This window comes from Phalacrocorax aristotelis, chromosome 2 (genome assembly GCF_949628215.1).
Source record: "Phalacrocorax aristotelis chromosome 2, bGulAri2.1, whole genome shotgun sequence".
In the NCBI taxonomy this organism is placed as follows: domain Eukaryota; kingdom Metazoa; phylum Chordata; class Aves; order Suliformes; family Phalacrocoracidae; genus Phalacrocorax; species Phalacrocorax aristotelis.
In genome coordinates this window covers 151,864,038-151,877,520 of record NC_134277.1, presented here as the reverse complement: position 1 = coordinate 151,877,520, position 13,483 = coordinate 151,864,038, and the positions used below count along the sequence as shown (strand labels likewise).

General features: G+C 39.4%; 1 protein-coding gene across 4 annotated transcripts in view; it reads left to right on the top strand.

Annotated features, from left to right (window-relative positions):
* TRPS1 (transcriptional repressor GATA binding 1) overlaps positions 1-13,483 on the top strand; it is a 222,415-nt gene that overhangs the window by 41,564 nt on the left and 167,368 nt on the right. For all 4 annotated transcript variants that reach the window (XM_075085637.1, XM_075085634.1, XM_075085635.1 and 1 more), the window contains exon 3: positions 1,405-2,333. In XM_075085637.1, coding sequence (XP_074941738.1) covers positions 1,405-2,333 — 929 coding nt within the window. The remainder of the gene's footprint in view (positions 1-1,404; positions 2,334-13,483) is intronic.

Sequence of the window (13,483 nt, the reverse complement as noted above, 5' to 3'; positions counted from 1 at the left end):
ACATCAGTGCTGCTCCCAGAATCGCCAGGTGGTCCTCTCTTTGCAGAGCCATATGTATCTCCAGTGCCTCTGTAGGCACCCAGGAATGGGGGCTCAGGCTTGAGTCTGCAGCTCACATCTCATGTGTGGTACTGCAGGCTGCTGCCACCAGACCACACACAATTTGGCAAAGAGAAACATTCATCATTATGTACAGCATTGGCAAAGATAAGAGCGCAGAAAAAGTTGTAGCACATCTGTCTTCTGCCCATAGCTAGCATGTGAACAAAATGGATCAAACCAGCTGGTGCTGAATATCAAATCCAGAACCACACAGTGGAGAGTGCAGGGAAGTTTCATATATATATTTTCTCTAAGTAGGCTGGGGAAGATGAAGATATGTGGCGGATGAGGAATTTGGCTTACTACCTGCATAGTCTGATTACTTGTTCTTCCATAATCGCCCCTGTTCAGCTAGCAGCTAACTCACTGGTGGCAGACTCCTTCTTTCTCTCTGATCTTATTGCTGTCCTGTCTGAGCTTTCTTAAATGGATCCTGAAAGCGTGCTTGCAGATTTAGCAACAGTGCCTATGTCTGCAAGGAGGACTGAGCAGAGGAAGGTTCGGCTGTTTAGATCCATGTGGATTCCAGGTGTTTCTGGGGTAGATCCCGACTCAGCCACGGAGCAATGTCAAATGTCTGGATCCAGGCCTGTAAAATTTTATTGACAATGGGTTTCCTAATAAAGTTAGTTTCTCATTGTTTGGCAAATAGAACTAATTATGTGAATAATGGACTGTGGGGCCAGACTCTAGAATATCCATATAATCCTGTTTGAAGTTTACGGGCAGTAGGAGGGGGAGCTTTTGCTGTAGAGAAACCGAAACTGCTTAGGAGAAATACTTTCTCTGAAACCTCAGAGTTACTTACTCGCCTGAATCTGTTTCCTTCCTAATAACTTTTTTAAGTGCTCCCAATTATGTCTTTTAGGTGTATTTTTGCAAAGCTGCATTATATGTAGTTGTACAGTGTATGAACATTAGACTGCAAAATTTTATCTTTCCCCTTAGTTTTTTAAAATTATTTTAAAGGAATTGTTCATTTAAAATTATTTCTGCCAGACCATTATCTTCTGAAAAGATAATGAAACCTGTAATTCACTCACTCTGATGGCAGTGTTTTTGTACTTTAAAGTTGTCTTTTGTTTAAGTTCAGTTTCAGTGTCACTATTTTTTTAATATAAAGTTCCATTTTTCTGCATAGACTAAAAACCTGCTTGACAAAAACTTTCTGAAAAGTTTATGTATTCATATTGTTTGGAATGCTTTAAAAAGTGCCAGGCTTATGATCGTTATTTATCTTGAATAATTCTATAGGGTTTTTTGCCCTCTGTGTTTTTTTTTTTTTTTTTTTTCCTGTGGTAGATATGGTCCGGAAAAAGAACCCCCCTCTAAGAAACGTTGCTAGTGAAGGTGAGGTACAGACCCTTGAGTCTACAGGTACTGAAACTGAAGAGTCTGGAAGGAAAAAAGAATTTTCCGCAGAGCAGATGCAAGAAAACACTGACCAGGGTGATGCGGCAGAGTTAAATAACAAGGAGGAACTTTGCACGCATGTCCAAGAGCCATCTTCCAGCATTAAAAAGGACTTGAAAAGCTCAGTGCTGAGTGAAAAGGCTGGCTTCAATTATGAAAGCCACAATAAGGGAGGAAATGTTCCATCCTTCCCTCATGATGAGGTGACAGACAGAAATATGCTGGCTTTCTCATCTCCAGCTGTTGGGGGAATCTGTGAGCCCTTGAAGTCTCCTCAAAAATCAGATGCAGATGACACCCAAGATGTGGTCTGTACCCCGTCAGGAGATGCAGCGGAGACAAATGAGGAGCATCAGATGTCGCCAAAAGCTTCAGATGAAACAGTGCAAGTGCAAAGTGGTCAAACTGATGGCCAAGGCTCAAGCCCGATCCCCATGGCCTCAAAAAACCCACAAGTGCCTTCAGATGGGGGTTTAAGGCTGAACAAATCTAAAGCAGATTTGTTGGCAAATGATAACCCAGATACGGCGCCTCTGTCTCCAGAGCTTCAGGACTTCAAATGCAACATCTGTGGATACGGTTACTATGGGAACGACCCCACAGATCTCATCAAACACTTCCGCAAGTACCACCTAGGACTGCACAACCGCACCAGGCAGGATGCTGAGCTCGACACTAAAATTTTGGCTCTCCACAACATGGTGCAGTTCAGCCACTCCAAAGACTTCCAGAAAGTCAACCGCACTGTGCTTTCAGGAGTGCTGCAGGACATCAATTCCCAGAGGCCTGTGTTATTAAATGGGACTTACGATGTGCAGGTTTGTATTTTCCCAGCCTCTCTGCTTCTGCTAACTGCCTTCCCAACTGCAAAGTCGGTTATTTGCAAAGCCTCTCCTACCTACGCTATTAAAGTGTTTCATGTAACCTGCTTAAGCCCTGAGAACCATTTCTAGTCTATTTTAGCCAGGCTTTCTGCAGGTCTGCTGAGCGTCTTGTACAGTAGAGGAGTACTTGGCTTTTTGACCAGTGATATTTCTGTGTGCGATTTAGTTGTGGCAATCAATAGCAAAAGATCTTATTCAGCAAACATGCAGATTGCTAAATTGGTAATCATATCTGAAGGATTTGCTCTCAGGGAAAGAAAAGAGCAAATAATAATGAAAAATAACAACCAGACAGACAAAAGACAGCAGCTGGAAATTAAAAATGTAATCCTAAGTTGTCAGCTGCTGGGAGTCAAGATTTGGCTTATTGATTCTTTGTTAAGATAAAATAAGTGGCAAATCTTGGCAACTCTAAAGTTGTCTAGTGCCAGAAAAATGGGATACACAATGGTTATTTAAAACATTTCAAAAAGTAACAGTAATCCATGCTGTCCTCCATGTTAGTGAGCATACAAGGAAAGAACTATTGCCTCAGTCACTTTCTCGTCTTGCTGGAGCAGGGAAAAAACTAAAGATACTGCTGTAAAAAAAAAATCTTATTTTTACCATGGAGGAGTAGACTCAAAAGCTTTTTCATGCAGTCTCTGTTATTTTCTTACCAGCTAATATTTAATTAGTTAAAAAAAAAAATTATGCTGCTTTAAAAAAAATCCTCTCAGGAGTGACCTGAGAGATGTAGTAGGACACCTCAATATTCTATGATATAAAAATTCAGATTTTAAGAAAAAAACCCACAAGTAACAAAGTTTGCATACAAAATGAATTCAAATGTCCATCCAGTTTCAAGTGTATGTTTGCATAGGAACGATGTCTCACCTGGTAGTAATCACCACACAAAAATCAGAGTATGCTAAAATAAAAAGGTGGAAGGTGGCAAATACTCCATAATGCTTGCAGAGACTGTAGCTATGGGAAAGAAGTTTTGCAAAACAGGTTAAGACGGCTAACATCTAACTTCAAGTAAGAAGCTGAAACTGGAATACAAGTCAGGAACTTCAAGCTTTTTATGTGATTTAAACTCTCCTCTTTTCCCAGAAACTCTACAACTTCTTTGTGGAGCAGCAAATCAAACTAAGGTCGTTATTATGCGTAAAAGCTGCCGTCTTTGAACTGCTGTCTTACTAAAAGATCACTTCACTGTCTCGTGTCAGACACTCTCTCCTGTCAAACTGTGATTAGAAAGCAAATACGTGATTTAGTTAAAAGAGGTTAGAAGTGAATAATGTCAGAATGTGAAATGATGGTTTATAATTAGCACATAGTATGATGTTAATACCTGGATTTCCTGCTATAGTTTCAGTTTGCTGACTCCGGGGACAGCATCTTAGAGCAACTGATCCATGCTGTCAGGAAGACATTCAAACTGCAGCAGTTCAGGCATACAGTATAGAGGAATTTGAGTTTCTAAACACACTTTCATTTCCTCCAAACAATTGTTTCGTTAGGTCCCTAGTTATTTATAGGAAAGTTTATGCTTGATTAGAATGAGCTGGACACTTTTCCTATGCAGTGCTTTCAGAAATAAAACAGATGTGTGAGCTATCTCAGTTTGAACTGATAGAAGCAGAAATAAAACAGCTGAACCTAGACTATACTTGTCTACTAAACCCTGGCAGTAAGATACTGCAGGGGAGACAAAAAGCGGTAGGAAACAGTCCACAGATAATCTACTTAAGATCAGTCTTTTCTCAGACTAAAAACATTTTCCAAAATAGAACAGACAGCCTATACAATGTTGGCAATTTATTTTAAAGAAAAAAATTGGATCTGGAAACTTAATTTTTAAGAGTGCTAATTTTCCCTGCCCAATTTGGGAAGAGAAGATTAAATAAGCTTTTGTGCCAAATGCCATACTTCATCACTTGCACATGCACCAGATGTTGATCCAGAACATGTCAGAAGATAAGTAACTGATTAATATTTTTATGCTTTCTCCTCCCCCACTCCCGATACAGAGCAGCTTTGTGAGATTCATAAACACAGTAGAAGAACATTTGAAAATCCCCTTTGCACCCACACATGTTTGTATTGCTACTATGTCCATTTTGGAGGGGATTTTTCTCAGGCATCTGAACGGCTGGCGTCTCCTGCCGCAACGAGGGATCGTATCGATTGGAGCTCTGGTTAAAATTGGTTCAGTCAAACTCCTGCATAACATGGAGAGGGAACTGAACCTGAATAATTACTTCATCTAAACAATATTATTTTGTATAGGTACTGGGCTAAAGGAAAATAATCCCTTTGTAATTAACTTGAAATAGTAGTGGACTGGGTTTAAGGTCTGATTTATTGATCCCCTTGCACTTAACAAACTGTTCTGTTGTAGCTGGGGTGGAAGTTATTGACGGATTTATGGTCTCAGGCCAGGGAGCTGGGCACAGAAGACAGAGGATGAAGAAGACTGACTTTGATCTGGCTCACAGTGGTCAGTCGGAGACCACGGTATATGAAGATTTGTAGTAGTGAGGGATGCTACTGAGCCCTGTAGTTTGCATTCATAACAAAAGCAAAGAAAAAGCAATGGAAAAATATCTGAATACAGAAAAAACCCCCAGTATCTGCTATCCTATCTGCAGATAGGTAGGGATGTGGTCCCTTTGCCAAGAGCTTGGAAGAAAAGAAATCAAATGCATTTTTGGACATTCCACAGAAGTGAAGTCTGTCGCAGAAAACTTAACCCCCACCCCACCACCAAAAAACATCTCCCCCCATCCTAACCCCAGCTTTTAGGGTTTGGGTTTTTTTTTTTTGTATTGCAGTAAGCAAAACAGTAGGGATGCATGTTTAGCTTCACATCCAGGTATGCAAATATTGGGACTGTGTTTTGTAGTACCTAAAGAGGATTTGGCTGGGAACTGTGTAAATAATCCAAGCTTTCCGGCCTTACTACTGTGTAGATTTTTACTTGATTTGAATATTTAATCCAGCAAGATTCCTTTGTCCTCTTTGAAAATGTGATTTTGTTTTGAAAATCTCCTGTACTCTTTGTTCCCATTTTCTTCCTCAGAGGTTTTTGGTTCATTGGTTTATAATAAATTCCATAGGATTGAGTAAATAACTGAGCTGTTTCTGGGAGATTAACTTTCTTGCTAATATAGATTTCAGAAAACATTTCCTAGCACAACTCTGAATTCCCAGAGAATGTGTTAATCAGCTTTATTGTTTTTATCAGAATAATATTTGAGGTGAGTTCAATGGATCAACTTTTGCTGATGCCCCTCATTACTTTTTCTTCACATTTAGTTAATTAATCAATGTCTACAAGCAGCTTTTTCTTGCTGGATATTTTAGCCTATGTATGGCGCTGTGGACGTGCCTGAAGCAGCATACTTTAGACCAGGTCTAAAGACTTCACTTAAGGTAAAATTCAAGTGACTAAGTTAACAGCTATAATGCTGAAAACCATTGCTTTGCTACTGTATGATTAAATTTCCTTCTGTGTTTGATCTAATGACTCTTTAATGTAACTTATGGAAAGGCCTGGAGACAGGCGAGTGGCTGGCAAGTAGGCAGGAGTCTTTCTTCTGTCCCCAAATTTTTTTATGAGCATTGAGTGGGACAGCTTTAACAGCAAAATTGGAAAGTGCTGTCTTCCACATATCAGCTCATAGGTAAGGGGTAGGACGTTGCTCAGTGAGGGGGAAGAAGTGGGCTTGAATCCCCTCTGACAGAGCAAGGAAAGGAGCCTACTTTTCCTGTTTCCTGAACAAGTGTTCAAGCCATTAGGCTATTGTATAAAAGGGAGCATGACCCCATTTCCTGATATGTTTTAAAAGAAAACAGTGTCCCTCAAAGAAAGGACAGAAATGTCTGCTTTCAGGTGAGGGTTTCAGATGGCATGTCCCAAGGGAGAAGGGTATTCATGCAGCCGTGAATAAAGACATACTGCAGTGCTCAGCAGTTCGTATGGTCGACTCCAGGCAGCTTCACATTGTGTGTGCTACCTTTGAGGAGCTTCCTGCTCAGCATGGCCCTGGTTCTGGAGCTTGTCACAGACCTACCTCCTCTTATGTTCAGCCATTAAAGAGATTCAGACTCCTGTCTGAAAGTATTAAAAAGAGGTTTTATTTTTTTTATCTAGCCCTCTCACGTTGATTGTTTCATGGTTTTAGATACTAGACTGCCATAAAGGATAAGAAGACGTATTTCTGAAAAGCCATGGACTGATAAAAGCCATCCAATAGCTTCTTGATTGTACTTCAGTGAGCTGAGGGAAAAAAAATTACTACATTATCTATCCCACAGACTAATGAGAGATTGGTGGCAGAATTTTCATTCATGGTTCTAGACATCCAATATTGTAGGAGTTGTCCTATACCACTCAGCCTAATCCTTTTTCATATATGAATATGGGTAACAACTTTTCCAGGATTTTCACAGCAGCTGATAGCCTATTTGGATGTCCAGATACCAGGCTGCTCAGCATCCTAGAAAGTGGCAAAAGTGCCCATGCACGCAGAGTGTGTAAAGCTCTTCCTTTTGTCTCCTTTATAAATCAGTGGTGAGCTCTGTGTCCATACACGAAGTCATGTATGTGTGGTTTTTAGTGTTCTGGATTTCAGTATATCAAATTTGGCAGCTTTACTGTTCTCAAGTTAGAAGTGTATGGCTAGTAATGTAACTTATAATTAAAGTCTGGTCTAACTAGGATTCAGCTGAATGAGAACCAGTGGTTTTATTATTAGTAGATTCTGCATTTTATCCTCAACTCTTATATTAGCAGTTTGATTGAATATGAAGCTGTGAAGGTAAGACTAAAAAAGCTGTAGAGGGCCTGTAGGGGTACAGATGGAATCAACATTCCTTCTCATGTTAAAGGGTTTCCTCTACATTTTTGGTGGTTTTGGCAGAGGGACTCTTACAGATAAGGTGATAATCTAGATTGGAGGCGTAAGAAAAGTACAGCATTTACTTTCGGGTTAATGACAAATCAAACCTTCTGAAAGTGCAGCTTTGTCATCAGGTGGACTTCCTCCAAGGTGTCATGGATACATAAATAATTGACGTGAGTAAATGAAAACGTACTTGAATGAATTTCGTTTTTCTCGCATGCTTAGACAAATGGATCCAAATTTTATATTGTTGGTCTTACTGACTTTAGCTCCATTGTTCATAAAAAAGGAATTAGATCTAAATAAACTCACCAACTATTGCTGGATATGATGTATCCTGATCTTCTGGACTAGATTGTGCTGTGCTACATCTTGCAGGGTGTGCTAGAACAGAACGTGCATGAAGGTGTGATGTCCCAGAAGGCCCATTTCATCTGTCAGTCTCGTTGCAGACTCTCCTTGGGGACTTCTCTGTTTGAACCGAAGGCTGTTAAGCTATCTTGGGTGTTGCACCTGCATGTGGGCATACCTGTTTATTTTGAGTCTTATTTCTGGGTCATGATCAGGCTTGGAGCGTGCCTTGCACACTGAGAGAGTCACACCTCATGAACACAGGGGTCAGTCATCTCTTTTAAACCACAGACATGAAAAGAAATGGTGGAAGGTGGAGAAATGGGTGGTGGTAAACCACACACACACATATACACATTCATATGCATGTGCCTGTGTGTATGTGTGTACATATATGTGCTGCTTTTTCTCATGTATATCTGCATGTACGTATATATAAAAATATGTGAAAAAGCATGTATGGTCTTGTAGTCATCTAAATTCTGTATTGACTGCAGCTCATAAGTAATGATTTATATTATTATCTGTAGTAGAATTTCTTTATATCCTTTTTGGAGACATTAGCAAGTTTACAATTCAGAATGATATGCAGTGATGTACAGCATGTCAGCTGCTAAATAGTAAGTGCCTGAGAACATTCACTTGCTCTGTGACAGAAAGAAGCTATTTTAGCCTTCTTTCAGAGAGCAGTAGTCTACCCTCAAATTAGAGCATTCAGATGGGCAGTTTCTGTAGAACAACTGACATGATGTATATTCGCAGCCTTCAAGGCAAAGTTGTTTCTGTGTTAATATTCCTCATCTTTATGCCAGGGATATATGGTAGTGTTTGAACAGAGGTTAATGAAGAAAGTTGGTGAGACTAGTTATAGTCACGGATACATTTAAAGATATAAACTGCCCACAGAAATGATGAGAACTCAAAAAAATTAAGTTCCTGGGGAAAAAGGAAAGGAGCTATATTTTCTTCTCTTGTAAACCAGTGTGAGTTTACCTCAAAGTCTGTGAGGCTGTGTGAGTTTACAGTAGCCAAGGAACTGTCTGGTAATTTTATCTATACAGAGAGAGAATAGAAGGGATGGTGCTTCTTTTAGGTGCTAGATATTAGTCTGCTAGCATTAGCTAGCAAATGAAAGCTTTGCCTCTGTGTTCCTTACTTTTGTTGTTTTTGCACATCTGGTCTCCTGACATTAATTTAAGTCCTGTTATTGTTCTGTCACAGTCTTTGTTTTAAAAATACCTTTTAAATCCTAATGTCAAAAACTGTACTGGCTTCAATGGCAACAGAATAAATCTTGAGAAGAATACACTCATCTTCAGTGAATGTGACCCAACGGTTTGCTTTCTTGTTTTGGTAAATATGAATAGCCCAGAAAGCCAGGAGTTTGCCCTTAGTCTTTGCCTCACTTGTGTAACATAGTTGTTTCTACCAATAAGTTAATCACAGTATGGTAAATAGTTTTAAGAATGTACTCTGGAGATTATCCTAATTTTACATGCAGAGAGAGAGTGAGTGAGAGGGAGTGAATTATCCATAGTGGAGGTTAGAGAACTGGGTGGTGTTACACAAACTTGCATGAAAGCCAGGAATCTGTTCTGGCCTGTACGACATGAAGAACTTCATAAATGTGGGATGGTTAAAATGTTCTGGATGCTATATTGCACAAAGCAAATGAATAAACAAGAGCATTAGAAAATATTTTAGGATTAGAAGATTAAGAGTAATTGGCAAAGGCAGACTGGATGGCTCAGGAGATTGGTAAGGGATCTGGAGCCTTTCACCTCCTGATTAGCCAAAGATGTAACCCAGGTAATCAAAAAAAGGGAGATTTATTAACGTTTGATGTTCCAATGCAGATGGTTGGTCTAGCTTCTAATCAGTGGTTGCAGAAGAAGCCAGGGGTCAAAGACAGCTTTACCCTATGCATGTAAGCCTTGTGGTTGAATCTCTTACGTGGATATAGGCCACTTGTTTCTGCTGGTGGAATTGTCTTCATTAAATGCATGATTACAGGAGCTGTCTTCCTTGGTAATTTTTTTCAATTTCTGTAAGCAGTATTTGTAAACTGCTTCAGTGTAAAAAAATTCATGATTGAACTTTGAAAAAGAGAGAGTAGGGTAGCATTTGGATCAAGGGCAGATTAAATATCGAAGACACTTTGATATTTACTGAAAGTACTGAAAGTATCTCTCCTTGTAGAAGTCCATCTATTACATGAAATCATTGGTTTTGGTCTCACTAATTAAGGTAATATAGGCATATCTGTTGGAAACATACAGTGCAATTGCACAGCTTTGTTGAAGTACTTGCCAACGTGCTTTAGAAGGTACAACTTGAAACCTTGTCAATTATTGTGTTATCTTTTCTCCTCTTTCTGGCTATTTTCAGAAATGTGCGTGGTATATGAAGAGAGCTTAGTTGTATTAGCACATGAACTTCATTCTTTGTGGTAAATTCTTTCCCAGTCTTCTAGATTTTGATAATTTTCCCCATTAATGAATGAATTTAATGATTAAGAGTTTTGAGTTTCAGGGAGTCTTACTGTGAAACATATTTCAATTTAATCCCAGACTGAGTCATGGCTTTGAAGAGCAATTTTTGAAGACTGTCAGTGCAACCATCTCAAGTGCAATAATGGAGAACCCATTCTAATAGTCATCTTCCTCTATACAGCATAATAATACCAACTATGCCATAACTGAGGTGCTGCAGGAGTAAGTGATAATCCCAAGGTCTCACAAGCAAGTGACAGTGAAAGAAAGAACTAAATCAGGTTTCCACAGTCCAAACAGATGCCTTGTATGTTAGGTTCCCTTTAAAAAGAGAATTATGAAGATTAATTGTCTTCTGTGCTTATTGAGGGAACTGTTGATCTATAGGTGCTCTTACATTTCCAGTGCAAGCTGTACCTATACTTGTGTGGCTGACACTAGTTATGTCAGCTGGCACTTTGCACTCCACTGCTGTAACAGAATTGCAGGATTTTAGCATTGCGTTCGTTTAGTTTGTTCTTCTTTATGTTGGGGAGGAGGGTCTACATAAGAGAATATAACAGTCAAGGCAAAGCAGGGGACTAGGTTCTGCTGGGATCAGAATGAAATGGGAATAAATGAAAGAAGCTATCATTTCTGATACCACATAGAATTGTGGATATTGATTTCTAGGGGGTGTGTGTGTATATATATATATTTTTTCTTTTTTTCCTCCTTTCTCCTTCTCTTTCTCCTTTATTTTTCCTCTTTCTGAGGCAGGTCAGAGAGAGCAGGAGGTTAAGAACAATTACATACCCAGTGAAGGAGTTTAGTGCCTGTACATAGAGATATGATATGTAACTGAAAAATCTGAAAGTCAAGCCAAGACTTGAGCAGAGTGCATGAATCCAAACAGTTCTGCAAATGTGTAGGCTTCTTCCAAATTTGGCTGGCTGAAAGCTGAAACAGCTTCAGTTTATACTGTCACTTCAAGTGCTTCTCCCAGCCTTTTTGCATGGAAGCCAGTTTCTTCAGTTCTCTTTACCTGATGACCCCCAAGGAGTATTTCAGTATATTTTGTTATGTGTGAAAAATGGCTTTTGAGTGTAATAACATTAAGATGACCCTGTGTTACCTTTCACGTACATGCTCTCCTAATAGGACACATTATTTTGAATTGTGTCAGGGTAGTCAGGGAAATGCCAACCCAATAGCTGCTAATCAGTTACATTCCGGTGCTGTAAAGATTGTGCGTCCCCCATCATTGCAAGAGGTTAACACAAATAGTGTGAGAATACTTGGTTCTATTTTATTCTCTTGTGATGCATAGAAGGATATATCAGCATGGGACACAAATTTGCTATGTTGGCCACTAAGCAGGTTTAGCACAAGTTACAGAAATGATGTGATTTACAGTCCATTGTATAAAATGCTCGTACAAATAGTGTGTTTTTCCAGTGTTCAGAAATAAAAGTAATTAGCAATGAACAGCAGCTGGGAATATTGTCACTCGCAGTTTCTACAGAGGGTCTGCAAAATAGGTTTGTTATCTGTGAGTGCACAGTTGAGAGTAATGGATGCATTTACTCATTAGAGCCACTTAAGGTAAAGCATTTTGGCCAGTTTTCCGTGCATGCATAGAACAAACATAAGTATCTAATTAAATGAGCAAAACCAGATCACCTTGCAACTTATGTAATCACACAATGAGCTGCTGTTATTTTCTGTTTACCGTTATTCCATCAGTGCTTTCTTTAAGTTGTCTTTCAACACCATTGAGACTTTGAACACTGAAGTAACGCAGTGGATGGAGACCTGAAGTGCCAGATGATACTATGGAGCATCCCAAATCCCACCGTGTCAGTGGATCAGGCTCAGCATGGCTTTGTCTCCAGTTCTTCACAATAAAATGAATAAAATGAGATATCTTCAGCAGTACAGAAGATCTGTTAAAACATCCCTCTTCCAAAGAACCTCTTAAAAACCAAATTCATAACTTGATACCAGAACTTGGGGCCCCAGTTTAAGTGAAAATGTTTTTACTGTTAAGTCCTAGCTATTTGCCTGCCTGATTCACCATTGCCTAATGAGATATGTTTCCTAAACAAACAGAAAGCAATTTTCAGTTTATTTAAGAAAAAGTTTTAACCAGCACATGGAAATTGTACTTTCTTTAAAAAAAAAAAAAAGAATTGGAGGCTGAATAGCAGCAGCTCACTATATCATGGTTTAGCAACTCATTGACTCACTGTACATGTTCAATTCTGATGGGATACAAAGGATAGCATCTCATTCTCTGAGCTAAATGGCTAAAAGGCATTTATATTATATGCATTTAAAAATGTTTACATTTCATGCTTTCTGTATGTCTGAGTCTTTCTGTATGGTGGGATACTGAATGAGCAGTGATCACATGCTTTCTTTGTGGCACAGCTGTTGAGTAGAAGAAAAATAATTACACCATTTGCCTAATGCATTACAACTGAATCCTGCAGAAATGTAGTAATACACTTACTGGTTGGGAGAATGGAAATCAGACCCTGTGTGGAAATTTTATATTCCCTGTAAGGGATCTCTTGGGTGTAAAAATGGAGAACACGGCACACGGAAGCTTCCACCCATGTCCTTGGTGTAGTGGTGTAGGCTGGATGGTGGCAGAGGAGTAGATGTCTGGATTTTGGGTGTAAGGAGGAATTATCTTCTGGATGCTGTACACTGTTCAGGCAAAGAGGTAGAGCAATGGTGACATTTTTGTCAGGAAATTCTTTCTTTGGCCTTCAAACCAGTTGTACAGGAGCAGCAAATCTCCCCTGATGTCATGGGCAGGTGTGGTGCACTCCTGGGAAGGGCAGGCCTGCCTGCTATGAGAACACAGGGTTTAATATCATAAGCCCTGGAAGCCTTGTTTCCTTCCTGCAGACCATTTTGCTCAGAGATCATGAGAACGGTTAAGTAGACATACCTTTTCTTTTTTTTTTTTTTAATTAGTGATGTCATGGGCTTGGGTGTGGTGGGTTTCTTTGCCACATGCCATTTTTCTACTGTAGTTTTTCCATCCTTGTTTTACTAAATTGAGGTCTGCACATGAGAGGAACAGAAGATTTCCTTGGAGAATGTCTGCACTGAGTAATCTTTGAGAAAACCGCCTTTCATTTTAGACATCAGCCACTATGGCTGTGTTAAAAGGCATCCTGGCGGTTACTGGATACTCCTGTGGGAATGGTCTTTATAAGAATCGGTCATAGTCTGACCCAGCAAACTGAATTCATTATTTCAAATTTAATTTTTGTTTGCTCATATTTAGAAAGCATTGGACTGTTAAGCGTGGATATGATTAAAACATGTAAGTGTATTGAAAGAAAAAGACTGA